Source organism: Doryrhamphus excisus, linkage group LG6 (genome assembly GCF_037039965.1).
Source record: "Doryrhamphus excisus strain RoL-2023G ecotype Guam linkage group LG6, RoL_Dexc_Guam_v1.1, whole genome shotgun sequence".
NCBI classification, from domain to species: Eukaryota; Metazoa; Chordata; class Actinopteri; order Syngnathiformes; family Syngnathidae; genus Doryrhamphus; species Doryrhamphus excisus.
This window is the reverse complement of record NC_136362.1, coordinates 11,864,605-11,891,485: the sequence shown is the minus strand read 5'-3', so window position 1 is coordinate 11,891,485 and position 26,881 is coordinate 11,864,605. Positions and strand designations below refer to the sequence as shown.

The following is a 26,881-nucleotide window of genomic DNA, read 5'->3' as shown; positions in this document are numbered from 1 at the left end:
TCCAAAAGGAGTAGGAAGAAGCAAAGCTTATTAAATCCTACCCCTCCATCTGGTACTTTTACAATCAGTAACTGTTATATTTGTTCACTTCCTGCTTTCTTAATATAGTTTAATATTTTTTAATGTATTTTTTTTATTTTTGTCACGTACCAAAGTACGAGGTGATATGACCATCCAATGACATAATGGGTACCATAGTAAGTGTCAATATAGTGATATGTATAGCACATCATGACTGGTTCAAGACTCTTCATCCTTGTATTTAGCAAACATCAACTGCTTGTATTGTTTCTTGAATTGGCTCATCGTTGTGCATTGTTTGAGGGTCTTACTCAATCCATTCCATAGTTTGATTCCACATACTGAAATGCTATGGCTTTTTAACGTAGTCCTAGCATATAAGTGTTTTATTTAAATGTAGTTCTTCCCTGAGATCATATTTCTCCTCTCTTGTAGAGAAGTATTGGATGACATTTTTAGGTAATTGGTTATTTTTATCCTTATGCATTATTTTAGCTGTTTGAAGATGAACTATATCAGCAAGTTAAAGTATTTGTGATTTTAGAAATAAGGAGTTAGTATGTTGTCTGTAGGCGGCATTATGAATTATCCTTACTGACCTTTTTTGCGGTACATTCAGCGAGTGATTGCTTTTATAGTTATAACCCATATTTCCACACAATAAGTAAGATATGGTAGAACCAGAGAGCAATAAAGAGTATTCTTATACTATTCAATGTGTGTCCTTCAAGGTGGTGAGGAATTGGACAACAACTCTAGACAGACTGGAAGAATGAACGTCAGGGACAAACTGCACAAGACATGTTGTCCTCATACACACACCCCTGTGGGAGCATTAGACGCTAAAGTAAGAATGCAAGCTGGATTTGAAAAAAAAACAAAAAAAACTAACTTTTTGTCCAGTACAGCTTGAGTGAATAGTCTTGTTTCTTTGTTCTCTCTGTTAGTACCTTTACTACTAAGTCTCCATTTGTGCACCTCTGTTCTGGACTCAGCCATACTTCCTGTTTCTCTGTCCGTTTGTGAGTTTTTCTCTCCTCTGCTGCAGGTCTGGGGGCTCTCTTCAGAAGATTGCTTTGTCCTCTTCCCTGCAAACGCCAGCTGCTTCTAACTCCGTGAACGTCTCCAATCAGGAGCTGAGGCCTTGTAGTCAGTAGGTGGGCCAGTCCAGGGACCACTTGGAGTAAAAACAGGCAAGCCAGTATGCATGCGTGTTGATGTATCAGCAGAGCAAAGTTTTGATTACCTCCAAGCATTAAGCACACACACACACACACATACACACACACATGCGCACACACCAAGCAGTGAGAGAGACAGATGAAATTTCAAACAGTGTCTGTGCTATGTTTGTTGAAGACCATCTGTTTCTTCCTGTCTTGCTGCTTGATTTCGGTGTGCACTATCTCTGTTGTTCAAAACAAGCAGTTCTGCTTCCTTTTAACTCCCAAGAAAAGAACACAATGGGGTGAAGACAGGACGTTCTTTTTTTTTTTTTTTTTTATTCACTATTGGGACAGACAACCACAACACTTTTTTTGCGCAGTCAAGTAATTTGAAATTGCTGTTTATCATTAAAAAGCCGAAAAAATGTTGACTAAAGAATATTAAATAAAGATTTAAATGTATTTATATTTGATTGGGGCTGCATGGCGGACTAGTGGTTAGCGTGCAGACCTCACAGCTAGGAGACCAAGGTTCAATTCCACCCTCGGCCATCTCGAGTGGTTAACGTGCAGGCCTCACAGCTAGAAGACCGAGGTTCAATTCCATCCTCGGCCATCTCAAGTGGTCGAGTGGTTAGCGTGCAGACCTCACAGCTAGGAGACTAGGGTTCAATTCCACCCTCGGCCATCTCGAGTGGTTAACGCGCAGGCCTCACAGCTAGAAGACCCAAGTTCAATTCCATCCTCGGCCATCTCAAGTGGTCGAGTGGTTAGCGCGCAGGCCTCACAGCTAGAAGACCCGAGTTCAATTCCATTGTCGGCCTTCTCGAGTGGTCGAGTGGTTAGCGTGGCCTGACAGCTAGAAGACCTGAGTTAGATTCCACCCTCAGCCATCTCTGTGTGTAGTTTGCATGTTCTCCGCGTGAATGCGTGAGTTTTCTCCGGGTACTCCGGTTTCCTCCCACATTCCAAAAACATGCTAGGTTAATTGGCGACTCCAAATTGTCCATAGGTATGAATGTGAGTGTGAATGGTTGTTTGTCTATATGTGCCCTGTGATTGGCTGGCGATAGACTCCAGCCCCCCACAGCACTTTATTTCGGGGCTGTCATCTGGCAACTCGTAATTACATTTTGTTTTAATCACACCCAAAATGTTATATTTCCCAATTTTGTGATTTTGTTTTCCGGTCAAATGAATGGCATAAACTGTCTCCTAGTTTAATTACACATATAGTGTTTTTTTATCATGTATTGCGGTGGATTTCAATTGGATTTTGTATCTGTGATGTATTTTTGTTGTGATGCAATCTGTGTACAGATTCCACAAGCCGGGTTTATTTTTATTATTTAATTTTAAAGAATAGCAACCCTTAAATCCTTAAAATCAAACTTTAAAGCCATATTCAATGAAAGAAGTCAAGTCTTGGTTTGTTTCATGGATCCAAAAATGCTCTTATTAAACTAAAAACTACCACGTTTTTTATCTGGTGCATATTAGTATACGTCCATCACTAAGAGTGCCTTTAATATGACAAAATACCTTTAACTAGCTTGTTTTGGCAAAAACGCAATTTAATGCTTTTTGACCTATTTCGCTTTCCGTTCTCCGAGAGAGTCCCCGGCTCAAAGTTCGGGTTTTTTTTTGTTTCTCAGGGAGCACTGGCGCCCTAAATGCGAAATAAACTTTGACTTATCGGGTGAGTTCAGAGATGATGTACTTTCTGATGTGTGTTGTGAACTATAACGAATTACTTTTGCAGTAGTTATTGAGACAGTTTCAATCGACCACCTCAGCATTGACTCATTGAAGCATATGCGACATATTCATATATATATATTTTATATTAACCCGCACATATGTTGCCACTTGTAACGCAACCTTGTTTTTGAATCCATTTTCAGAGCTCGGTCGTGTCCCCATGGATGACGTTTACTATGTCGGCGTGGACGTGGGCACCGCCAGTGTGAGGGCTGCTCTCGTAACCAGGCATGGTCAACTGAAGACCACAGCTCAGGAGCCCATCAGCATCTGGGAGCCCCACACCGACCATTATGTACAGTCCTCCTCCGAGATCTGGGAGAAATGCTGCGTCGTTGTAAAGGTAGGAGGAGCTCCATACGCCATAAACCTTTGTGTTGGAAAATAAATAGCGCCCCCTATACTGTATATCAACGTTTGTGTGGGAATTTGTCTTTTTTTGCCAGGAAGTTACCAGGGGACTGGAGAAAAGCCAGGTGAGAGGGATAGGCTTTGATGCCACCTGTTCACTTGTGGTGTTGGACCAAAGCTTCCAGCCTGTAGCAGTCAATCAGGACGGTATGTTGTATATTCACTCCAAAACATAAGGCAAAGGAAGGTGAAAAGTATAAATATGTACATAAACACATATGTCTGCCTTAGCAAGTGACCAATTAATCAAAAAAGAAAATAAATGTACTCCCCGTCGGGGAATCGAACCCCGGTCTCCCGCGTGACAGGCGGGGATACTCACCACTATACTAACGAGGAGTGCCTGACATAGCAAGTGTATTATATTCTTTTGACCATAGGTGGCGCTGTGTATGTCTGAACACCTATTTTGGGTGGACGTACTTAAAGCGAAAACCAGGTCTTGAATTCACATCGGAATCAATAAACTATTCATCTGTGTGTCTAACGATATATCTCAAAGCAAAACAAAAGTGTCACCATCGGGGAATCGAACCCTCTCAGTCCTGCTTTGGTAGTATTTTAGCGAACTAGTCCGTCATTTTCGACGGGTGTAATATACGTTTGTACAGGGGTGGCGCTGTTGGCGCTCAGTTTATCTGCTCGAGCGTCTCCATTGTCATTCTTGTCCTGAACTTCAGCGTAACAACAAATGAAAAAAGTACTACTGTTTTGAGAACTTGATAATGACTTTTTACAGTTTGCACTTTGCTTTACTCATCCAGGTGAGAATCAGAGAAATGTGGTCATGTGGATGGATCATCGTGCTGCGGAGCAAGCCGCTCGCATCACAAGCGCAGGTCACAGTGTCCTGAGTAAGGTTGGGGGGGTCATGTCACCAGAGATGCAACCTCCTAAACTGCTCTGGCTTAAAGAGGTGAGCGGTGAGCGAGTTTGCAGTCAGTTTTTGTGCTGGTTATTTTTCAGATAACCGAGCGTCTGTCCTTTGTGTTCTGTCTGTTTTCTATGGAGTCATCTTGATGTACGTATAGATACATGCAGAGTTATAACAGCACCTTTTTTCAAAATCCTGTGCAGAATCTCAGGGAAGTTTGCTGGAACAAAGCCTCTCACTTTTTCGACCTTCCGGACTTTCTGTCATGGAAGGCCACAGGCTCTTTGACCAGGTTTGTAACATCACCAGGAACATCTTCCGCATGTACAGTGGAACCTCAGTTTCTGCCACGAATCTCCAAAAGCTAGGGTTCTTTATAAGAGAAAGCAAGGAGACATCGTTCTGTGTGTGTTCTACGACATACCACACACTCACATAATAAAGATGATTCAAGGAGTTTTTGGCGGGGATCCCAACTCTATAAGAACGTCTACCCATTCTTCACAGAGACAAAGCCACCAGGACATGGTTGCTGTCTTTGGGCCATCCATTCTGCTTGATCACGCACTAGAAAAACAAGCTACGTCATATGATAACCAAGCAATAATTATCATCAAAAATCCTGGCGTACAAAAATTAAGGTACCACTGTAGTTCATTGCATTAAATGTACGAATTGTGTGGTGTTGTGTGCCTTCATCTACTGTTTATTTATCAGATCTCTATGCACCCTGGTATGCAAATGGACCTACTGCCCTCCACAGGGATGGGATGTCAGTTTTTGGTCTTCAATAGGACTGAAGGATCTCACTGAAAACAACTTTTCCAAAATAGGTAAATAAAGTGTAGTATTGTATTTTCCGTGGTATTAGCTGCAACTGTGTTTAAAGAGGACCTATTATGTTTTTTCTACTTTTCTGACCTATAAACGTAGTAAGAATGTTGTATTATTGTGTTAAATGATGCCAAAGTTTCAGATAATAAGGTTTGCGCATTTGGAAATGAGCTCTAAAAGAAGTTTGGGATGGCTCAAAACACTCGGTTTCAAAAGGCGTGGTAAAACTGTTCCTTTGTGATGTCACAGAGGGACGGAGTTCTCTGCCCTCCCCCAAGCTCTGCTACTTGTTTACGAAACAAGCTCAGGCAGAAGTTATTGTATTTGGTGATTCCCAGCGTGAGAAAAATATTTTCATCTGCCAACAGAATTTTACACGGGACAAACTGTTGCTGGAGCCAGAAGCAGTGCGCAGGAAATTATAATTTTCTGATCATGAGCTATGGAAAAAAACTCACAACAAGTTTGTCAACCCGTTGGAAATCGCAGGAGGTCATTACTCAATATACTGTAACAGTCTGACGCACTGTGTTCTCTTACAAACAACACTAAATTCATCACACAGCAACTTAACACTCAAAGGGTACAATATCCATACAAGTTTAAAATATAAAAATATATACTGTATTTATAAATTTTCCCAAATGCATATTGTCTGATCAATGCATTTCATAGAAAATGGATGGCTGGAAGTTGAGGAACCCACAGGGAGGCTGACATCATTGCAGCGCCCCAGCAGGCACCAATGAAATGCTTTGCTTGGCCAAAATGCATTATGGGAAAACTAAAAATAGTTTTAAACTCAGATTGGTACTTGTATTGTATATTTCATGTTCAGTTGTTGATTTTTTGTGTCATCCAGGAAGAGAGACATGTTCTCCAGGCAGCCCGCTTGGGGATGGCCTGACCCAGGAGGCCGCTGCAGATTTGGGTTTAAATCCAGGAACTGCAGTTGGGGCTTCGCTCATTGATGCTCATGCTGGAGGCCTAGGTATCGCATACAGGATGCATTATTTATTTTTAGTGCATGGCAACATCCGCATCTTCAGATGGAGTATCAATAAGAAATGATGACAAGTTTTTGGATGAGATATTACTTCTCTGCTTCAGGAGTCAGGCCAAATCTGACCATCTGGATCTTTTGTGCGCGTGTTAAACTACTCCTGAACTCTCCATCTGACCCGCGGCTGCAACCTTAGATAATCTCACATTGTTGTATCAGTCAGAGGTTAAAACACTTTAAAGAACATGGCCGCTTGAAGTTGTTGGACTTGTCACAGTGATGTACACCCCTTTGACCCCCCCACACACACACAGAAATTGACTTTAACGCAAACCAGCTTGACAAATATTATTCTAGCAGTTAGTGTCGCTGCTTGTCCCGGAGTGTTTGAGTCCCAAATGATGCCAACGTAGTCACACGCTCTTTCCCCAGGCGTCATAGGAGCAGATGTAAAAGGCTTTCAGCTGCAGTGTGAAGGCCAGCCAATCACATCACGCATGGCGATGATCTGCGGGACGTCGTCTTGTCACATGGCGGTAAGTCAACAGTTCAAAATGTCTGTTTTTGTTACTGTTGTTTATATTTGTATTGATATTACTCACTGTCAGCTGTGATGCGTCATTACCAGATAAGTGAACGGCCATTATTTGTGCCGGGAGTATGGGGTCCATGCCTGTCTGCCATGGTACCTGACTTGTGGCTTAACGAGGGAGGACAGAGCGCCACTGGACGTCTGGTCAGTGTGTTCTGCTGCATACGTGATGTGCTTCTAATACGTGTCAAGACCGAATGTTACCATAACTGTATTTGATGTTATATAGAATATACTGTATAGCTGGATGCAACACATGCCATCAACTTTATATTATGGTGTCATTTTAAAGCAGTTTGATGTCGGGCATAGTTTTTTTTTCAAATGATTAATTACTAAATTTACTGCAGTGGAATCTTGTTTTTTGTAGGATTCAGTTTTTGCCAAAAATATGTCTTGGTTTGGGCTGCACGGTGAACGAGTGGTTGGCGCGGAGACCTCACAGCTAGGAGACCGTAGTTCAATTCCATCCTCGGCCATCTCTGTGTGGAGTTTGCATGTTTTCCCTGTGCATGCATGGGTCCAAAAACATGCTAGGTTAATTGGCCCCACGAGTGGGCGAGTGGTTAGTGTGGCCTCACAGCTAGAAGACCTGAGTTCGATTCCACCCTCCACACATCTCTGTGTGGAGTTTGCTTGTTCTCCCCGTGCATGTGTGGGTTTCTCGGCTTCCTCCCACATTCCAAAAACATGCTAGATTAATTGACCCCACCCTTGGCCATCTCGAGTGGTCGAGTGGTTAACGCGCAGGCCTCCCAGCTAGAAGACCCGAGTTCAATTCCATCCTCGACCATCTCAATTGACACTCAAGCACACTGCGTAAACCCATGGGGTTTAAGTTTAAGTGTGGGAGGAAAGCCTGGGGAAAACCCACGCATGCACGGGGAGAATATGCAAACTCCACACAGAGATGGCCGAGAGTGGAATTGAACTCGGGTATCCTAGCTGTGAGGCCTGTGCGCTAACCACTCGACAACCGTGCAGCCAAGACTAGGGTATCCTAGCTGCAAGGCCTGTGCGCTAACCACTCGACAACCGTGCAACCAAGACTATAATTATTCTAAAAAAAGTATTTTTTTTGGTGTCTGGAATAGATTCATTGGATTTACATGACTTGTTATAAAAAAAAATTCTTTGTTTATGTAAATTTTTGGACTCTTTGCACGTCCACATGTGGTCATCAGTGTCGCGTGATTCCCTCCGTGACCTCTCTGTGTCATTCTCCCCTTTCCTCAGATTGACCACATGGTGAAGGGCCACGCTGCCTACACGCTGCTCCAAGAAAAGGCACGGCGGAGGTTAGCCGATGATGATTTCTTAAGCGTTAAGCTGAAAACATTAGCACGCAGCTGTCGCCCTCCATCAGCTGACACGTAATAATGTTCAGTAAGCTGGAGTAAGATTAGCAGCTTTAGTAAGATGGATTTCTTTGCATGACTCGTTGTTCTATCTCCCTGAGAAACGTGGGAGTAGGAATGCATACAATAGATGTTAGCTCAAATGTAAAATAGTCTGAATGGTTCGGATTATGCTGTTCCAATCTCGTCCCGTAGGTAGCGTTAATGTGAGTTGCAATACATATACAATACATACATTTTCATATGCTGTATTCCTGATCATCCATTCGTTATTCTTTTTTTTTTTTTGCCCAGCGTGGGTCCTGAATGTGTGTTTTTTTTTTTCTCCAGATGTCCCGCTACAGTTGACAGCATCTATAGCTACTTGAACGTTCACCTGAGTGGAATGGCTACTTCCTGTTCAGCTGTTGACCTGCTGGGCTCCGGTCTTCACGTGTGGCCTGACTTCCACGGGAACAGGTCGCCCCTGGCTGACCCCACCTTGAAGGGCATGGTGAGTTAATTTAAGGCTAAAATGTCTTTTATGTACTACTATTTTTAAGGGTCGGCGTAATTGGTCGCTTAAAATTGCTTTATTAGTGGGGAGTTGCATCATCACCTCTTTTATCCTTTCGTGCAAAAAAAGAGTAAAAGATGTGTAAATACATTGCTGGGATCGGGCGTTCTGGTCTTTGGTATTGAAGGAAAGAATGTTCGAAATTAACTAAAATACAAATACAATAAGGGTTTATAAAACTGTAGTCTAGACTGGCCTCTAGGTGTCCTAGTAATATGCAATAACACAATAATAACATTAATAGCAATCATCACCATCATAATAGTAACATAGGCTATTTTTGTGACTGTACACCAGCGAAAACTCAACTCTGAATCCCCGACGTCACTTCCTGTCCACATTTCCAGAATATTTTTTATTGAAACACACTTTTTATGTCTTAAATTGCTTATCTTCTTTGATAATGTGTACTATATTGAGTAATATGAGTGTAAAGGTGACTATAGGGGTGTTATTTCATGTGTAGAGAGCTCTTATAAAGGTGAAAAATCATATTCAGAAAGTCAGTTTGTATGCGCTAACTATGAAAATATTCAGTTTGTTAATATTGAATCCTTCTTTGCGGAAATTCGGTTATTGCGGTTGGATCTGGAAACAATTATCCGTGATAAACCAGGGACGGGGCGGCGCGGCGGACGAGTGGTTAGCGCGCAGACCTCACAGCTAGGAGACCAGGGTTCAATTCCACCCTCGGCCATCTCTGTGTGGAGTTTGCATGTTCTCCCCGTGCATGCGTGGGTTTTCTCCGGGTACTCCGGTTTCCTCCCACATTCCAAAAACATGCTAGGTTAATTGGCGACTCCAAATTGTCCATAGGTATGAATGTGAGTGTGAATGGTTGTTTGTCTATATGTGCCCTGTGATTGGCTGGCGACCAGTCCAGGGTGTTACCCCGCCTCTCGCCCGAAGACAGCTGGGATAGGCTCCAGCACCCCCGCGACCCTTGTGAGGAAAAGCGGTAGAAAATGAATGAATCAATGAAAACTAGGGACGACAGGAAGCAGGAATTGTGCATTTCAACTAAATTGTTCATTTCTTTCAGTGTTGTCTGCATATTGATAAAATTTGTCATATTTTCTAGTCAGTTAAGATTTGAGGTAAAATAATGCAAATCATATTCAGACATTTTGTGGTCTTTGAGCCGAGACCATACCATGTAAACCCAGACCATTTGTAATCCCTATTTTGCAGGTAGTCGGGTTGTCTCTTTCGCAAACCCTGGATGACTTGGCTGTGCTCTACTTGTGTACCATGCAAGCCCTGGCAGTGAGTCTGTTGTGATTTACTCAAATGACCCCTCCCCACCGAGCCTTTGTCTTTCTATTTGAGGAAGGAAGGATAGTATTTGCTTTCCTGTAGTACCTCGTATGTCCTTCTCTGCTTTCAGCTCGGCACGCTTCATATTCTGGAGGCCATGAGAGAAGCAGGACATGATATTAAAACCATCTTCTTGTGTGGAGGGTTGAGCAAAAACGCCCTGTTTGTGCAGATTCACGCTAATGCTACAGGTACAGAGTACAAATAAAGAACTATGACGCAAATAATGTTGTGATATTATGCAAATCCACTTGCCAGGGTTGCCAGTTGTGTTGCCCGACCAGACAGAGGCTGTGTTGGTGGGAGCGGCAATCCTTGGGGCGTGTGCGTCCCAGGACCATGGCACTATACAGGTCGAACACACACACACACACACACTAGGCTCCAACTGTGAAAATACACAATGTATTACATCAAAATTACATTACATTTTTGTTTTGATGTGGCCCTAATCTTCTGTCGTGAATTCCTAACAATTCAGAAAAACACATAATTTTAGTACTGATCAGAATTTTAATGAAATGAATGAATTTAGCTTCCAAATCTTTAATTAATAACATTTTCAGCATACAATTATGTAAAAAAAAATCAATTCAGTGTTAAAAAAAAAGCTTTGGTAACAAATTAACCTTCATAATTTACACTGAAATTATTAATTTCTCCATTGTAAGTTACATTTTTCTCATCATCACTAATACCCTTGTGAGGATAAGCGGTAGAAAATTAATGATAATTAATAATATAATAATAATCATCACTACTCATTTAGTGGGTTGTTCCATTGCGCGAAAACGGGCGGTCATTGGATAAATGCTGGCCATTGTCCCGCCCATCGGGTGCTTTGCGTCACTGTGGGTGTATGGAGCAGTGGGCTGGACCGGAGGCTTGGTTTCTGCATGATGATTGGTTGAACTGCCTGAGGTGGAATCCCTTTTTGATTGACAGTGAAACAAGCGAATCGGCGACCTTGAAGTATAAAAATCCACTGGATCATTGCCCAAGTTTTTCATTCCGTTGCTCTGTGTGGAGTTTGCATGTTCTCCCCGACCAGTCCAGGGTGTACCCCGCCTCTCGCCCGAAGACAGCTGGGATAGGCTCCAGCACCCCCCGCGACCCTCGTGAGGAAAAGCGGTAGAAAATGAATGAATGAATGTTTTGAAGTGATCCGGAGTCTTTGCCGATCCCCAGCCACATTGTCTTTGTTAAAAATGACTGGCGTTGTGTTGTGACTCTCTTCTGTCACTCTGCGTTTTTTTTCCCGGATAAGCAACGACAGCTGCGGATCTTCTCCCCCCTCATCACGATCACTCACACTCACTGCTAGCAAGCTGCACATCACGGCAGACACTAGAATTTACATATAAATAAATAACTCATTTATGATGAATGAGCTTCCGCTTCTTCGATGAAGTACATACTGTCTAAACTAAAAGCAACAGAAATATTTACTTATTGCAACAAACGCGAGTCAAATCTGTGAGCAGGCTTGATGATCAATAACATAGTGTAGAAATCCTCCCCCTGAGGAATCTTAAGTGGGTTTCAAATACAGGATAAGGGAATCTGAAAGAACCAAATCATAGAATGAGAACCAGATTGTTTATTCCTGACAACAATACCTAATACAGACATCCGGGCTTATCTGTAGTCCCTGTATGCCTACAAGTAAGCGGGTCTTAGGTTTCAAATAGAGGATAAGGGAATCTTAAAGCACCAAGTTATAGAATGAGAACCAGATTGTTTATTCCTGACAACAATACCTAATACAGACATCCGGGCTTATCTGCAGTCCCTGTATGCCTTCAAGTAAGCGTGTCTTAGGTTTCGAATAGAGGATAAGGGAATCTTAAAAGTACCAAATTATAGAATGAGAACCAGATTGTTTATTCCTGACAACAATACCTAATACAGACATCCGGGCTTATCTGCAGTCCCTGTATGCCTACAAGTAAGCGTGTCTTAGGTTTCGAATAGAGGATAAGGGAATCTTAAAAGTACCAAATTATAGAATGAGAACCAGATTGTTTATTCCTGACAACAATACCTAATACTGACATCCGGGCTTATCTGTAGTCCCTGTATGCCTACAAGTAAGCGGGTCTTAGGTTTCAAATAGAGGATAAGGGAATCTTAAAGCACCAAATTATAGAATGAGAACCAGATTGTTTATTCCTGACAACAATACCGAATACAGACGTCCGGGCTTATCTGCTGTCCCTGTATGCCTACAAGTAAGCAGGTCTTGTTACAGCGCATCTGCAAAAAAAAGCACCCTTCCTTTCCCTGCCCGGCCTTTTATACACTCAAGATTGTGTAAGAGGCTGGATTCCTGGACCAATCAGCTTTCGCCACTGCCTTTGCTTGAACCACTTTCATGGTGTTTCTGCTTTTGTTTGTTCGCTGGGGCATCAAGGCATCTTTTTCCTTTGTTTGCAGGGGCATCAAGGCGTCTGGAACATTCTGCTTTTCCTTTGTTGCAAAGCAAGCTGTCATATGCGTACTCGATGTTTCCACCTTAATTGTCAGTTGTCACATTAGTCCTTTTTTGTGTGGGTGCGTGTGTATTAGATTCGTTTGTCTGTATTTGGGAGTGTTTGTTTCAGCTTTTATCTTTAGCTAGCAAAATTGAGCAAATACCTTCAATAGCAACCCCAAAAAATGATTATAAAGGAGAAAGCCTGCACTCATCCACTGACTCTGCCTCCCTCTACTGGGTGCAACTAACTAATACAAAGAAAACATTTCACTGCTTCCACAGATGACACAGATTTGTGTATTTAAGACTTAAGGTGCTGAATAATCTTGTGGCCCGGTCAGGTTATCATCCCTCTGATCTCTCAGCACCAGATCTAATAACACAAGAGAACGGTGAGCCTTTAAGCCAGATACACTAAAAATAAGACGTTATTGTTTGGACTAGGCCGCACCTGTCCAACGCCGCTTCCAACCGGCAGTTGTTGTGTCTGATCCACGGAGCTCCACGCTGTGAACTCTTGTGGATTGTGCAGCTTTAGCTGCAAGCTGAGCCGCACCGAAACCGCTGTAGCCCAATTCCTTCATGCAACTGGGTCATGGCTGGCCTAAAAGTACACAAAATTATTGATTTAGTTATTTTTCATTCCTGTTGCAGGATGCAATGTCCAAGATGGCCAAAGTGGGAAAAGTCGTTCAGCCTGATTACAACCTTCTGAGGTAATATTGAACGTTTTATTATTTAATCATCTGAATTCATTCAATTTAATTTCATTATTAGCCGTCAAAGTGGTTTTACGTAATCAAATATACAGCAGATGTGAACACTACACTTTTTTTTGCAGCTTTTACCAAAGAAAATACAAAGTGTTCCGGCGTCTTGTGGACCACCAGAGGGAGTACCGGACCCTCATGAACACATTCGGGTCTGACTGTCCTTGACTGTGACAACTAGTGATGTCATATGGTACACTGGAGACAAGCACATATAGTCTGCTCAGCTTTTATCACGAGCAATCTTTGAATAGTTCCAAATTAAAGTGTTTTTTTGCCTCTATGTACTATATATTTGTCCTAAATTGGGTCACGGGTGGGCTGGAGCCTATGCCAGCTGACTTCAGGTGACTTCAGGGGTACCCCATAGTCCGCTGGAATAGGCTCCAGCATAGCACCGCGACCATCCTTCTACCAATATTTTCACTATCTCTCCTCTGGACATATCCCAACCATCTCAGTCTGAGGATGCTGAGGTTCTCATTGGGAGCGACCAGGATGGATAGGATCAGAAACGAGTACATCAGATGGACATTACATGTTAGAGGCCACTGAGGAAAAGACAGGAAGGAGAACTGGAGGTAGCAGAGATGAGGATGCTGAGGATCTCATTGGGAGTGACCAGGATGGATAGGATCAGGAACGGGTACATCAGAGGGACATTACGTGTTAGAGGCCTTGGAGATAAAGGGCCTCTACATGTTAGAGAATTTGGAGATAAAGGGCCTCCTCTGGACATATGTCCCAACCATCTCAGTCAGAGGATGCTGAGGTTCTCATCGGGAGTGACCAGGATGGATAGGATCAGGAACGGGTACATCAGAGGGACATTACATGTTAGAGACCTTGGAGATAAAGGGCCTCCTCTGGACATGTCCCAACCATCTCAGTCTGAGGATGCTGAGGTTCTCATTGGGAGCGACCATGATGGATAGGATCAGGAATGGGTACATCAGAGGGACATTACATGTTAGAGGCCTTGGAGATAAAGGGCTTCTACATATTGGAGATCTTGGAGCTAAAGGGCCTCCTCTCGACATGTCCCAACCATCTCAGCAGAGGATGCTGAGGTTCTCATTGGGAGTGACCATGATGGATAGGATCAGGAACGGGTACATCAGAGGGACATTACATGTAAGAGGCCTTGGAGATAAAGGGCCTCTACATGTTAGAGACGTTGGAGATAAAGGGCCTCCTCTGGACATGTCCCAACCATCTCAGTCTGATGATGCTGAGGTTCTCATTGGGAGCGACCAGGATGGATAGGATCAGGAACAAGTACATCAGAGGGACATTACATGTTTCGAGGCCCTTTATCTCCAAGGCCTCATGTCATGGCCTCTCCATGTCCCAACCATCTCAGTCTGAGGATGCTGACATTCTCATTGGGAGCGACCAGGATGGATAGAATCAGGAACGAGTACATCATAGGGACATTACATGTTTCCTTTATCTCCAAGGCCTCTAACATGAAATGTCCCTCTGATGTACCTGTTCCTGATCCTATCCATCCTGGTCGCTCCCAATGAGAACCTCAGCATTCTCATCTCTGGTACCACCAGTTCTGCTTCCTGTCTTTTCCTTAGTGGCATGGATGTTTCCATATATTTGAACCTCAGCTACCTTGGCCATCCTATGTTTTATATATTATTTTGACACAAGGGACTAGCAACATAAAAATTATGACAAGAAAACTCACAAAACTGACGGAAGAATCAAACTGAGACATGTCTGTTATGTAAAGAGAGTGACCCAGCCCCACTATGTGATGGGTGATGTCGTTGTCCGGCTCGTCATGTCCCATCTTGCCCGGGGGGCCATGTTTTCGTTCTTCTGTGATGGGAAAGGACAGGGGGCAGCTAGCGGACTCTTCACAGTGGTAAGCCAGAATGTCCTTGTTAGCGCAGAGACATCCCACTCGTATGCTTTCAATGTTTTAATCATTTATTAACCCATATACCCTCCTGATCAAAATTTTAAGAGCATGCCGCTGTTAGATCTAAGAGGAGGAGGTTCTAAGCAGAGCTCCAAAATGATAAAAGAAGACACAAAAAAAAGTTTAGTTCCAAATGTCAGCCTTTTAGAAATGAAAACATGGTTAACTGAAAAAGCACTCGGAGAATGCAGACGTCCTCCAAGCGACATAGTTCCGCTCACATGGTGATTTACATCATCAATAATCCCAAAATCCTATATTTATTTTATCTACGTAATTAAATTGCTGCTGTTAGCATGCAAGCAATGCTAACATTAGCATGCTAACTCAGAGCATAATAGTGGTAAGTCTTTATATAAGTGTTTGGCTATAAAATAGCTAAAGATACTACTAAGCTAATGTTAACAGGCTAGCAATACTAACATGCTAACATTCGCATACTAACACCTAGCATGATAAGTCTTTATATGTCTCCCTATGAAAATAGCAAAAAATGCTACTATGCTAATGTTAGCATAGTATCAATGCTAACATTAGCATGCTAACACATAGCATAATAGTGGTAAGTCTTTATATATGTGCCTTCCCATGAAAATACCTATAAATTATAGTAATGCTAGCATGCTAACAACTGGAATCACAGCGCAATGTACCGGGAAAGCTAAATGTCCTGAATGAATTGAGAATTTTTACTTTGGCACGGTCTGAGAAATGTGGAAGTAGCTTGAACTCTGTTGATCAAAGGCATTTTGCATTTCGGATTTTGGATCACCTCCAAAAATTCTTCCATATCTCATTTCCAACAATTCCTGAAAATTTCATCTGAATCCATTCAGAACTTTTGAAGTAATTTTCACACGTTACGTTGCGCTTGGTGGAGGTAATAAAGAATTCATTGTTTATTTTGTTGTACACAATGTCTTATATTAAGGGGTTGTCTTATATTTGGGTCAATAATTGTATTATTGTGCATGTATGGTGTCAGGTGACCAGTCTTCCAATATAAAGTGTCAACATTTCTTTCATTGCTGCATCATGCTCTCTGCAGGCTGCCAGTGTGAACACATACCCCACAGCTGGGGGGGTCAACACAGAAGGGAGGCTAGATTTCTGGGGGCACCAGACTAAACATGTCCTCCACGGTGTCCAGACGGAACAGTTGCCGTGGAAGTCAATGTGGAACTCGGTCATCATCGTCATCGGAATGTCGCCGCCGGGCCTCCAACTGCTCTTATTTGGCTCCTGGAGCTCAAAGCGAGGAGCTTTCTGTAAGCTTGTTTACTATCACACTGCGCTTCCTGTTGGCCATCGACCTGTGGCTGAGCAAGCGGCTCGGCGTGTGCGCCTGTGAGGGTTCTCCGTGGGGGAGCATACGACCTCTGGTGAGGCTGGTGGAGTTCTCCGGGCATGTCGTCCCTTGGCTTGTCGGTACTCTGTACACGTTACTCCGTGGACACACCGTAGCCGAGCAGGAGATCATGCTGAATTTGGTGCTGGGTAAGAACATATTTAAAAATTAGAGGATTATGTTATCTTCATCATGTGGCAAGATAATTGTTGCACACAACAATGGTGGTGCGTAATGCATAATTCAGTCTCAATGCTCAATCGCTAACCAGGTACAATTACCATATTGACCCCAATATAAGACGTCTCCTCTTTTTCAAGATGCTTTTAGAAAAATATAAAACAAAATTAATCTTTTTTTAATAATTTTTTCAAAATGTTCCAACAGTCGCCCGCTGTAGTCCACAAATGCAGCACTTTTGACACCTTTGGCTTTAATCAATACCTAAAAATGTCTCTTTGTTTGAATATGTTGGTTGTTTTTATTATTTATTTCTATTTTTACAAGCTCACATTTCACCAAAAGTTTCGAAAAAGTAGTTTTAAAGTGTTCTGTTGTCCATTCGTCAATGCGATATCGACCAAAGACATGGACCATTGTTAAAAAAATACAGCAAAAAGTATGAAGGCAGTACAAATGTACATAATCACTGGAAAAAGCACTCGAAGAGCGCAGACCTCTGCCAAGTGCCATAATTCCCCCCATATTATTGTTTATACCATCAATATTAGTCCTAAATTTATTTTAGATTCTTTGTCCATTAAAACATACCATAGAAGGGTTTAAATCCCTCAAAGAACATTATCATGACAACATTACCATGCTAACACCAAGCATAATAGTTGTGTTTGTATAAGTGCCTACCTCTGAAAGTGCTAAAATTGTTATTATAATTTTGTTAGCATGCTAACACCTGATAGTGCTATGGGTCTGCTTAATTTTACATACATGAAAATGAAAAAAATTGCGTTTTGTACGCAAATTGTACGCTCATGTTAGCATACTAGCAATGCTAACATGCTGAAGTTAGCATGCTAACACCTAGAATGATTGGTCTATTGATGAAATGGCTAACAACGTTACCATGTGAGCAATGCTAACATTCTAATGTTAGCATGCTAACACCTAACATAATCATGTTAAGTGTTGAAAAAGGCTACTATGCTATTTACATGGTAGCAGTAAAACCATGCTAATGTTTGCTGGCTAACACATCATGATAGTGGTGTTTATATACTGTATGTATCTACCCCTGAAAATAGCACAAAATGCTATTATGCTAACATTAGCATGTTAGCAATAATAACATGCTAACCCCTAGCATGCTAAATATCCCAAACAAGTGCTATAACCATTTTTCTTGTGGCATTATATGCACAAATGCTGAAAATTGTCCTATCCCGTGATGTTAAAAAATCCTTTAAACATTCCCAGACGGTGATCCGGATCACCCCCAAAATTTAATAAGTTCTTCCTTATCCAATTTCTGACAGTTACTGAAAATTCCATTTAAATCCATTAAGAACTTTTCAAGTTATTTTGAACACAAACAGACAAACAGACCAGCAGACATAAAAAACATTATACATATACCAAAACAGTACCCTATACTTAATTACTGTACTTTGTTGTTGCTGCTGGCATTGTGAGTCTGTGTGTGTGTGTGTGTGTGTGTGTGTGTATATGTGAGTGAGAAAAAGAAACCAGCACAGTCATGGAAAGTTAGTCTTTTTTCAGCTGGCACCAGCAGAGCCACCGAGTGACATGCACACGACATAAGTGATGCTTTATTTGCATGCGCAGATTATTTTGGATGACAGACAATAGCCCCATGCTGGTCTACCGCAGGCCTATTGTGCTGTGATGACATGCCAGAGCTATTCCGGGTATGAGATGCTGGTTTACCGTTGTTTTACAAATATCACGGCTTTCGGGGAGGGCAAGGCAGATCTTTATTTGACAGGAGCCAATGGTGAGTTATGAAGAAACTCACAACGAGCTTTGTCAACCCATTAGAAATTGCACAAGGTCATGAGCTAACACTAAACAACACTAAACTCATCACACAGCAACCTAATACTCAAACATATGCAGTACCTCAGAAATATAGAAACATGTATCAATGCAAGTTTGATATGAAAACACCCAGAGCATTTTAAAAATTTCCCATAATGCATTTTGTTTAAGAAAACCATTCCATAGGAGGAGCATAGAAAGTATACAAAATGCCACAGGGAAGCTGACGTCATTGCAGTGCCTCAATCAATGTACTTCTCAGACGCGAAACCTTATGGGAAAACTTCAAAACCGGAATTTACGGTAACTTTCATGCATTTTTAAGACCTTTCAAAATTGTATTTAAGACATTTTAGGAGGTTTTAAAGGTCACCTGTGAGCTGGAATCTATTCCAGCTGACACTGGGTGACAGGCAAACATGTGCATTAAGATCCTAATACGCAATAAATATGAAATAATGCAACACAGTGACACCTTGTAAAATAAAAATAAAAGCCTTAAAAAAAGTATAAAAATAAATAAAAATAAATAAATAATAAATAAATAATAATAAATAATAATAATAAATAATAATAAATAATAATAAATAAAAATATTCATATCCTGGTCAAATTATGAATTAAAATTATGAATTATTATTATGAATTAAAGAATTTAACCATTTTTATTTGGCAATGAGTATCTTTTAGCTGGAAATGACACATGAAGTGTGGCCCGGGAGCCATTTTTACATATTTCACTTTCCTATGTGTTTGAATGGTTGACTGGTTCTTGAATGGTTGAATCTAATGTTAAAAAAATACATTTTTCAATGTTCAATGTTGACTTTTCTCCCCTCCCAGCTTTGCTCTTGGATCTACTGCTGGTCAGGCTTGTCAAGACTCTGGTCCGACGTCGAAGGCCCGCCCAAAACCGCACAGACATCCTCTCCACATTTTTCATCGAGCGCTACTCCTTCCCCTCAGGCCACGCCACACGAGCCGCCATGTGCGCCCGCTTCCTATTAGCCCAGCTGGTGGACACCAGCTCCATGCGAGTGCTGGTGCTGTGCTGGGCCGGCCTGGTCAGCATGTCCCGGGTGCTGCTGGCCCGCCACTATGTGACAGATGTGGGCTTTGGTTTGGTAATGGGTTACTGCCAGTATAACCTTGTGGAAAGGTTATGGGTGACATGGGACTGCCTGCAGGACCTGCTGCTCATGAGTCTGCAGGAAAGACTGAACAAGGTTTATGGCAGACTATGGATGGCCAGTTGGAAACATTAGGGCCGGAGGAAATGAGTGTGAGTTTCATAAAAAGGAATATATGCTGACTGCATGAATGCGTAATTATATTTTAATAATGGTGTACAAATGCGCTACAGGGCATTATACTGAGGTGTTTTTAATAGTCAAGTCATTTAAAATAAACCAGTCCTCTCGCAATATTGCGGTTCCATTATCACTCCTTCACTAGAGTCTGCTTTTTTCCAGAAATTAGTTATATATGATCACTGTTTCATTGTATACTATGGTCTATTATTAGCCAAAACATATTGAAATAGAAATGATATGTAGTATTCTGCGTACTAGGTGGCAGTAATGACAGAAAATGACACACTACCTTATATTACATTACCTTAACATTGCATGAAGTCAGTCACGGTATGTCCGACACAACAGAGTGAAAAAAACCCTCCCATTTAGTGTGGAAGTGGTCAGTTTTGGTTTCTTAAGTTTAGAAGAAATAAATCTGAGGATGGCGGCACGGTGGTCGAGTGGTTAGTGCCCAGTCCTCACAGCTAGGAGACCAGGGCTCAATTCAAAAGTGGGTTCTATATCACCAATAAAAAATAAAGTCATAATTATAAAAAATATATAATTACTTTTTTTTTAATGAATATTTCCAATACTCCTGTACTGGATATCAAGTGTAGCTCGTGTAGCAACAAAAGACAAAGCAGAAAAGAAACTCAGTGGCTTAATTAATAGATATTGAGACTTTTTTTTTAGTAAATGCACTGAATTAAAAAACATACACTACAATACAATGGGGTGCTGCAGTACTCCCTCTCACCGTGAAGAGGTGAGGGCGTGCGTGAGCTTCCTTCTTGTTTTAAAAAAACTTTATTGAACTACATAAATAACAGCACTAGCTAGAGCTAGATTTAGCAACAACTCGTAAAATATATTTTTATTCTGTGCTGAATAAATGAATTTGACTACCAAGATGGACGATTAAACTACATATCCAAGCTCAAAAAAGATGTATCCCAAATGTACTTCTAGACAAAGGTAAGTTGTTAAACATTGTTAGAGCTAGATTTAGCAACAACTCGTAAAATATATTTTTATTCTGTGCTGAATAAATGAATTTGACTACCAAGATGGACGATTAAACTACATATCCAAGCTTGAAAAAGATGTGTCCCAACTGTACTTCCAGACAAAGATAAGTTGTTAGACATTGTTAAACGAACTAGTATTATCTCTGTACGTTTTCAACATAGTTTTTTTTTAATTGCTCTTCACATCCGTCACATATAGCACACTGGTATTGTGTATGATAGGCTGGAGGCTTTCAGAGGCGGTCAACTCATGCAAGTTTCCATCAGCTGTTGCTGTCTCCTGCCTGACTGCCATTAAATACATCCCATCTCATCTTACAGTGCTTCATCCACCCTGAAGACCACTAGCTTTGATCCCCAACCCATGTGCTCACAAGGTAATGGGGCAATTTATGGGTTCTTTTCCGTACAATACGTTTTTAAATTTGAATACATTTTGCCAATTTTATGCTTAATTTAGTCAAATATATGTCTATAAAATATACTAATATTTTTGTATATAATCGTATTTAAGTATATAGTATAATTCACTATATAAATATGTACGTTTTTTAATGGTAATAGTTATGGTAACATGCATCAGATTACAATTGAATGCATCACATAATCAGTACATAATGGGTACCATAGTAAGTGTTAATATAGTGATATGTATAGCACATCATGACTGGTTCAAGACTCTTCATCCTTGTATTTAGCAAACATCAACTGCTTGTATTGTTTCTTTTGTTTGTCAATCAAAAAACAATGAAGCCATGAAATTGAAAGGGCAAAAGGATTACTGTACTGTACTGTACTGTACTGTATGTAAATGTATTTCTATGTGTGCTGTGCTTGTCTACAGAGGGCGCCATGGAACCAGAATTGGGTAACATGTTGTTACCTGTCAACTGGTCCACATTTACACACAGTACATTTAAACTGAATGTAATGAAGACAAATATCCATACTGATGTTTATTTTCAGTTTTGGTGCCAAAAATTCTACAATAAGGCTCAGTTTTTATTAAAACTATCAGATTCATTTTATATGATGTGTATGGTGTAAAGCAGTGGTTCCCAAACTTTTTACTGTCACGTACCTCTTCAGACATTTGACCTGAAGCCATGTACCCCCTACTCCTGCATACTTAAAAAACATAAACCGTATTATGTTAATGAAAAGGCTGCACGGCGTTTAAGTGGTTAGGGCGCAGGCTTCACAGCTAGGAGACCCAAGTTCAATTGCACCCTCGGCCATCTCTGTGTGGAGTTTGCATGTTCTCCCCGTGCATGCGTGGGTTTTCTCCGGGTACTCCAGTTTCCTCCCACATTCCAAAAACATGCTAGGTTAATTGGCGACTCCAAATTGTCCATAGGTATGAATGTGAGTGTGAATGGTTGTTTGTCTATATGTGCCCTGTGATTGGCTGGCGCCTCTCTCCCAAAGACAGCTGGGATAGGCTCCAGCACCCCCTCGACCCATGAATGAATAAATATTCAAGTGGCAATTATGCACTTATTTGCTTTATCAGTTAAAATCTTCTATTTCTGAATAAAAAGGCTTTTTTTAAACAATTGTAAAATAATGGAGTGAATATTAGTTACAGCCCTGCATACTACATTACTATATACAGTACATATAATATACACAGTCATTCGTGAGTCACTTCATCACTTTATCTCCACAGCTTGTCCTCCTATACGGTAGGTTTTATCAAGGTTACAGATTAAACCCTGTCATTAGTGAATGACTCCATCACTCAACTGTGATGGCGAAGGTTGATGGGAAACTTTCAACTGACTGGTTTATGTGGTTTAAGTGATTGTCGTACAGTATACACTATCTGTAATTGTATAATTGTGTAATTTTAAATGGGCATTAGTGAGTGTGTACAGAACAATACTGTGTTGTTTACAGCAAATCTTTCGTATCAATACAGGTAAGTCTAGAATGCCTTTTGCGGTGTGTGTGTAGTAATCTGCTATTGTCATTCAGTTGAGATTGACATCTCCGTTTGACATGAATGAGTGCAGAATGCACGACTGCATTTATTTAAAATTTCGATCAAGTAATGATTCAAAAAGGTGGGACATTATCTGCATTTTATTAGGAACAGTGCAGTACACAACATTTATGACTGAAATGATGTTTGCTTTACAAATCCAAGCACATCCTATTTACAATGGTAATAGAAAAAATAGATTCTAGTTATGCACAAATACAATGGGGGTGGGGCTTTTTGTCATGGCAACAGAGAGAAAGAGCGAATGACAGGCAGCAAAGGGACGTGTGACATGCATCCTAACTGCTGATTATGGTTATTTTTCAATCACATTGACTTTGATCAGACCCCTCCCACTCTGAGTTTTTTTTTTTTTTGCTCTCTTCAGTTGCTAGCCCGTCCCAGTCGAACGTCGTAGGTGACCATGTGGAAGTTGTCCCAGGCAAACAGCTTTCTCTGGTCGTGGTTGTAGTCCACCATGCTGTTGTAACGGTACTTGTTCTTGAAGGGCACAGAGAGGACCCGGCTCTCCCTGGTGGCAGTGTCATAGACGTAGTTGACGGTAGTGTTGGCGGCTGTGTAGCTAGCCACTGTGTACAGACGACCACAAACCATGAACGCATTGGCCGCCGTGTTCTTCCTGATGTTGGTCTCCCAGCTCTTCTTCACTTCAAGGCTTTCAGGGTTGAGCTGGGAAATCACAATGGCGCCTTTTGCCTTGCTCGTGCTATAGATGGCCCACAGACCTTGCTCGTCGGCTGCTAGGTCAATGTCAGTATAACCCCCCCATGAGTAGGGGTACTGGCCGTGGAAGCCTGCGTGAGGCAGGTCTCGACGTGATGCCAGGCTCTCTGAGGCAAGGTCATAACGGATAAGAGTACGGCTGCGCTTGCGCTGGTAGTAGAGGGAACCGCGGTACATTGTCGCGCCTGTGCTCTCGACCGGTTCGGGGAGGACAAACACCTTCATCGGGAATCCACGGGAGAACTGGTCCATGTCTTCATACGCAAACAGCTGACGGACATCTTTGCCCACGGTGTCGATACGCCACACGGTTTTGTTGGTGTACTGAGTGCCTTGGGGTTCAGGATCTTGCAACCACACTCCATACTTCCCTGTGATACCGTCAGCCTTCTGATGTGACACCGGATCTCCCACTGACAACACTTCACCACAACCTGAAGAAAGACACAATTTGTGTTTTGGGTTTTAAGCATCAAAAGCCATTAACTTACCAGAGAAATTTCCATCAGGGACGAGTTGGGATGCTGGAACCTCTGTGACCTCAGCCTTCATTTCCTGGTAGGCACCATTACCGAAATCATATCCACCATCTGGCAAAAAAAAACAATGAAGAGTACATTCTCAAAGAATAGTACTTTTGAGTGGTGCAATATTCTGTTGCCTATGCTTTTAGCCGTGAAAGTTACATCAGAGTCTTATAACTAGTCCTATGGGGATACATTAGCGTAGACTGGTGGAAAACCATTCTGAAACATACCCCATAATTCTGACTAAGGCGCTGCCTTTGTACTGTCAACATTTGTGGCCATGGTTAAGGAACCCGGGAGTCCAATAAAGAACCCTATGGATTGTATTCATATACAGTACCAATCAAATGTCTGGGCACACCTTTTCATTTATAGCTCAAGAAAGTTTTTTTTTTTTTTTTTGTCCCGTCCAGCCATTGGGGCAGATAGTATTGTTGATCTAAATGCCCTTACATGCTAGACAGATTTGCTCTGTGTCAGGAAAGGTGTTGGCTACAACTTCCTTGTACCATGAAATTTTATTTGCCGTTATTTGATGTTTTTGTTATGCGCATTTGGAGCGACCGGACCGGAGCAAGAAGAAACACAAAAAAGAAGAAGAGAAACTGGGGTGGTTGGGGGGGGGCAGTAGAGAGAGAGACAAAAACAGCAGCAACAAGAATTCCCATAACAACAACAGTGACAAACAGAACAGTTAAATGTCAATAATGGCTAAGGGTCACAATGGAGATGATATCAGTGAAATGAAACAGTCCAACTTACCAGTAGCAATAGTAACAATGAAGACATGAACCGTGATAGTAAACACAATTACAGCCATACAGTTACAGTAATTAAAATCTCACTGATTTACATCATTTTTACTGTAATAATAGCATACCAATAGCATATAGCAGTGTTTTTCAACCTTTTTTGAGCCACGGCACGTTTTTTACGTTGGAAAAATTTTGCGGCACACCAATAACCAACATTATTTGCTTCTTTCAGCTTTTTTTCCTGATTGCGGACTCGCCACAGCAGATCCTTTTGATCCGCATACTAATTTAGTCTATTAAAAAAAGTATATTAGAGGAACGAGGCAATCAGCTCTGCCAGTCTTTACACCAATGACATGCGACAATGACATATTATTTGCAGAAAATTATTAATACATGTTAATTAAAAAAAGAATGAATGAATAATGAATAATGAATAATTCCTCACGGCACACCTGACGATTTCTCACGGCACACTTGTTGTTGAAAATCACTGGCATATAGACATCAGGGATAAGATGGTAGATTGTGTAGAGAAGCACCATGTGCTGTGATTGTCCATATGGAGGTGTGTACTTCTGTGTATACATTCATATATGTGTGCGTAAGTGTGCTCGTGTATGTTAATGCGAGTGTGTGAAAGAAAGTAAGAAAAAAAGTATTTAAACTTTGAACCGGTACTGTAGATTGGTCCTTGGTCCTCGATCCTTGGTCCTAGCTGCGAATGTATGTACTGAAAGTGGTCTGTCATAGTCGTAATATGTTTTATTTATGTGCCCAGCGGGGTTCCCCTTTCACCCTGCTGTGGCTGTCCCGAAAATGATGAGCTGCCTGTAAACAAGACATTCATGAGTGACAAAGTCGTAATATAAGACTTTTAAGTCTTGTAAATTCCAATGCCCTTATACAGAACCCGAAACCGTGACTGCAACTTAACCCGTCACCCCTTTTTAAGACAGGATATTCAGGATATTCAAAACCAAAACAAGAGTGGTGATTAATTTGGTTTTTCATGGCCGTCTTAATGATGCACATACCGTTGGCGAGTCTGTGGTTAATATCGCTGCGAGCATCCGCCGAGGTGTTTGTCTTCATGCAGCTCTGCCTGAGGTTATCTGCCTCCTGGCTGAGCTCTCTCACCCTCGCCTGGAGGTCCTGGACCTGTCTGTTCAAGCGGTCCTTGTCTTGACGCAGTTGGTTTCGTTCCCCTGTAAGATGGGAGAAATTTTCCTGGAAGCCCACCTCAACATCAGCTCCCATATCTCTTCTGGTGTCCGCTCCTGCTATCAGGCGGCTGACCAGAGCTTCCAACAGGGTGAGTCGGGACAGAACTCCGTCCATCTCGGGTGTCCCGTTGCCTCCAGTGCAGCTGGACTCCTCTGGGCTGGGTACAGTGAAGGTGTACTGGCAATGTCCGGCGGCGTCATTGGAGCGACGGAAGGATGCTCGGTCTTCAGTCTGGAGTTGACTAGCCGAGATAAGGAAGGACAGACACAGAAGAGCAACCTGGAGCCACATTCTGCTGGATACAACTGAATTTTTTCAAATGAAGATTCTCGTCCAAGATTATTCTCGCAACTTTCTGATCAGCGCAGGTCAGAGTCTGAATCCCAGCAATGCTCCGAGTGGGATATTTATACAGTTAACTGTCACAGTGTGGGAGGAGAGAAGGAACGTGCTAGGAAGTGAAGGGTGGGGTGTTTGTAAAAAGCCACGTGCCTCGCCTTTTGTAGCGTGCTGGGACAAAACAATGTTAAAATCACACTGTATCAGTGGAAAAATACACAATGCCGTTTTTTGTTTCCCCCACCCTCCGTAGGGAATTCTTTGGTTGTGTCTCAGCAGTGGGTCATGTCTTTGCAGGATATTTTGACTGGACAGCATCCCCTAATGTGTCTACTGGATGTCAGCTGCAATGTTGTTTACTTCCTCCGTAAGTGATAGTTTTACTATCAAACCACCGTGACATTTACAGTAATAGCAGTTAATGACCGGTATGGTTCGACATTGGGGCTGCAGGGTAAGCGTTAAGGAATCTGTGAACGTGCAGCCACCATGTGTTGGCCAAGACTGGGTCTTCATGTTATCCCGAGGCCGACTTGTCTG

The 26,881-nt window shown here is 41.8% G+C and overlaps 3 protein-coding genes, 1 long non-coding RNA gene and 1 other non-coding gene across 7 annotated transcripts; 3 read left to right on the top strand and 2 right to left on the bottom strand.

The window, feature by feature from the left end:
* The first annotated feature begins 2,790 nt into the window (after window positions 1–2,790).
* Window positions 2,791–13,422, top strand: fggy (FGGY carbohydrate kinase domain containing). 2 transcript variants are annotated; one of them, XM_058068320.2, is made up of 16 exons: window positions 2,791–2,886; window positions 3,092–3,291; window positions 3,395–3,506; window positions 4,124–4,275; window positions 4,437–4,525; window positions 4,951–5,066; window positions 5,930–6,058; window positions 6,503–6,606; window positions 6,699–6,806; window positions 7,899–7,960; window positions 8,351–8,513; window positions 9,768–9,842; window positions 9,964–10,084; window positions 10,152–10,246; window positions 13,024–13,085; window positions 13,211–13,422. In XM_058068320.2, the coding sequence occupies exons 2-16, from the start codon at window positions 3,109–3,111 to the stop codon at window positions 13,305–13,307; spliced, it is 1,668 nt and encodes a 555-aa protein (XP_057924303.2). In that variant the 5' UTR covers window positions 2,791–2,886; window positions 3,092–3,108; the 3' UTR covers window positions 13,308–13,422. The 2 variants fall into 2 exon arrangements, with proteins under 2 accessions (XP_057924303.2, XP_078647550.1); XM_078791424.1 differs by having other exon boundaries at window positions 8,351–8,517; window positions 9,772–9,842.
* trnad-guc (transfer RNA aspartic acid (anticodon GUC)) lies at window positions 3,627–3,698 on the bottom strand. The gene has a single exon. It is a non-coding gene; the product is annotated as a tRNA-Asp (tRNA).
* Window positions 13,423–14,713: 1,291 nt separating the features above from the next.
* LOC131125761 (polyisoprenoid diphosphate/phosphate phosphohydrolase PLPP6-like) lies at window positions 14,714–20,095 on the top strand. Of its 2 annotated transcripts, XM_058067605.2 has the most exons (3): window positions 14,714–15,018; window positions 16,124–16,572; window positions 19,283–20,095. In XM_058067605.2, exons 2-3 carry the CDS (start codon window positions 16,206–16,208, stop codon window positions 19,702–19,704), a joined length of 789 nt encoding a protein of 262 aa, XP_057923588.1. In that variant the 5' UTR covers window positions 14,714–15,018; window positions 16,124–16,205; the 3' UTR covers window positions 19,705–20,095. The 2 variants fall into 2 exon arrangements, with proteins under 2 accessions (XP_057923588.1, XP_057923587.1); XM_058067604.2 differs by having other exon boundaries at window positions 14,714–16,572.
* A 466-nt stretch (window positions 20,096–20,561) lies between these two features.
* On the top strand, window positions 20,562–21,693 carry LOC144898622 (uncharacterized). Its single transcript, XR_013627526.1, has 3 exons — window positions 20,562–20,712; window positions 21,087–21,142; window positions 21,610–21,693. It is a non-coding gene; the product is annotated as an uncharacterized LOC144898622 (long non-coding RNA).
* A 1,146-nt stretch (window positions 21,694–22,839) lies between these two features.
* On the bottom strand, window positions 22,840–26,565 carry LOC131125325 (myocilin-like). The gene is made up of 3 exons (XM_058066759.2): window positions 25,813–26,565; window positions 23,985–24,083; window positions 22,840–23,927 (listed from the first exon to the last, which is right to left on the bottom strand). Exons 1-3 carry the CDS (start codon window positions 26,291–26,293, stop codon window positions 23,134–23,136), a joined length of 1,374 nt encoding a protein of 457 aa, XP_057922742.2. The 5' UTR covers window positions 26,294–26,565; the 3' UTR covers window positions 22,840–23,133.
* Window positions 26,566–26,881: the final 316 nt, after the last annotated feature.

Excerpts from the sequence above, each read along its gene's own strand:
- fggy (XM_058068320.2), top strand. The coding sequence starts at position 3,109 with ATGGATGACGTTTACTATGTCGGCGTGGACGTGGGCACCGCCAGTGTG. Across the intron at positions 5,067-5,929 it reads AAACAACTTTTCCAAAATAG|GAAGAGAGACATGTTCTCCA; the intron begins GTAAATAAAGTG and ends TGTGTCATCCAG. Across the intron at positions 6,059-6,502 it reads TGCTCATGCTGGAGGCCTAG|GCGTCATAGGAGCAGATGTA; the intron begins GTATCGCATACA and ends CTCTTTCCCCAG.
- LOC131125761 (XM_058067605.2), top strand. The coding sequence starts at position 16,206 with ATGTCCTCCACGGTGTCCAGACGGAACAGTTGCCGTGGAAGTCAATGT. Across the intron at positions 16,573-19,282 it reads CATGCTGAATTTGGTGCTGG|CTTTGCTCTTGGATCTACTG; the intron begins GTAAGAACATAT and ends CTCCCCTCCCAG.
- LOC131125325 (XM_058066759.2), bottom strand. The coding sequence starts at position 26,293 with ATGTGGCTCCAGGTTGCTCTTCTGTGTCTGTCCTTCCTTATCTCGGCT. Across the intron at positions 24,084-25,812 it reads TAACCACAGACTCGCCAACG|ATGGTGGATATGATTTCGGT; the intron begins GTATGTGCATCA and ends TTTTTTTGCCAG. Across the intron at positions 23,928-23,984 it reads CCCTGATGGAAATTTCTCTG|GTTGTGGTGAAGTGTTGTCA; the intron begins GTAAGTTAATGG and ends GTCTTTCTTCAG.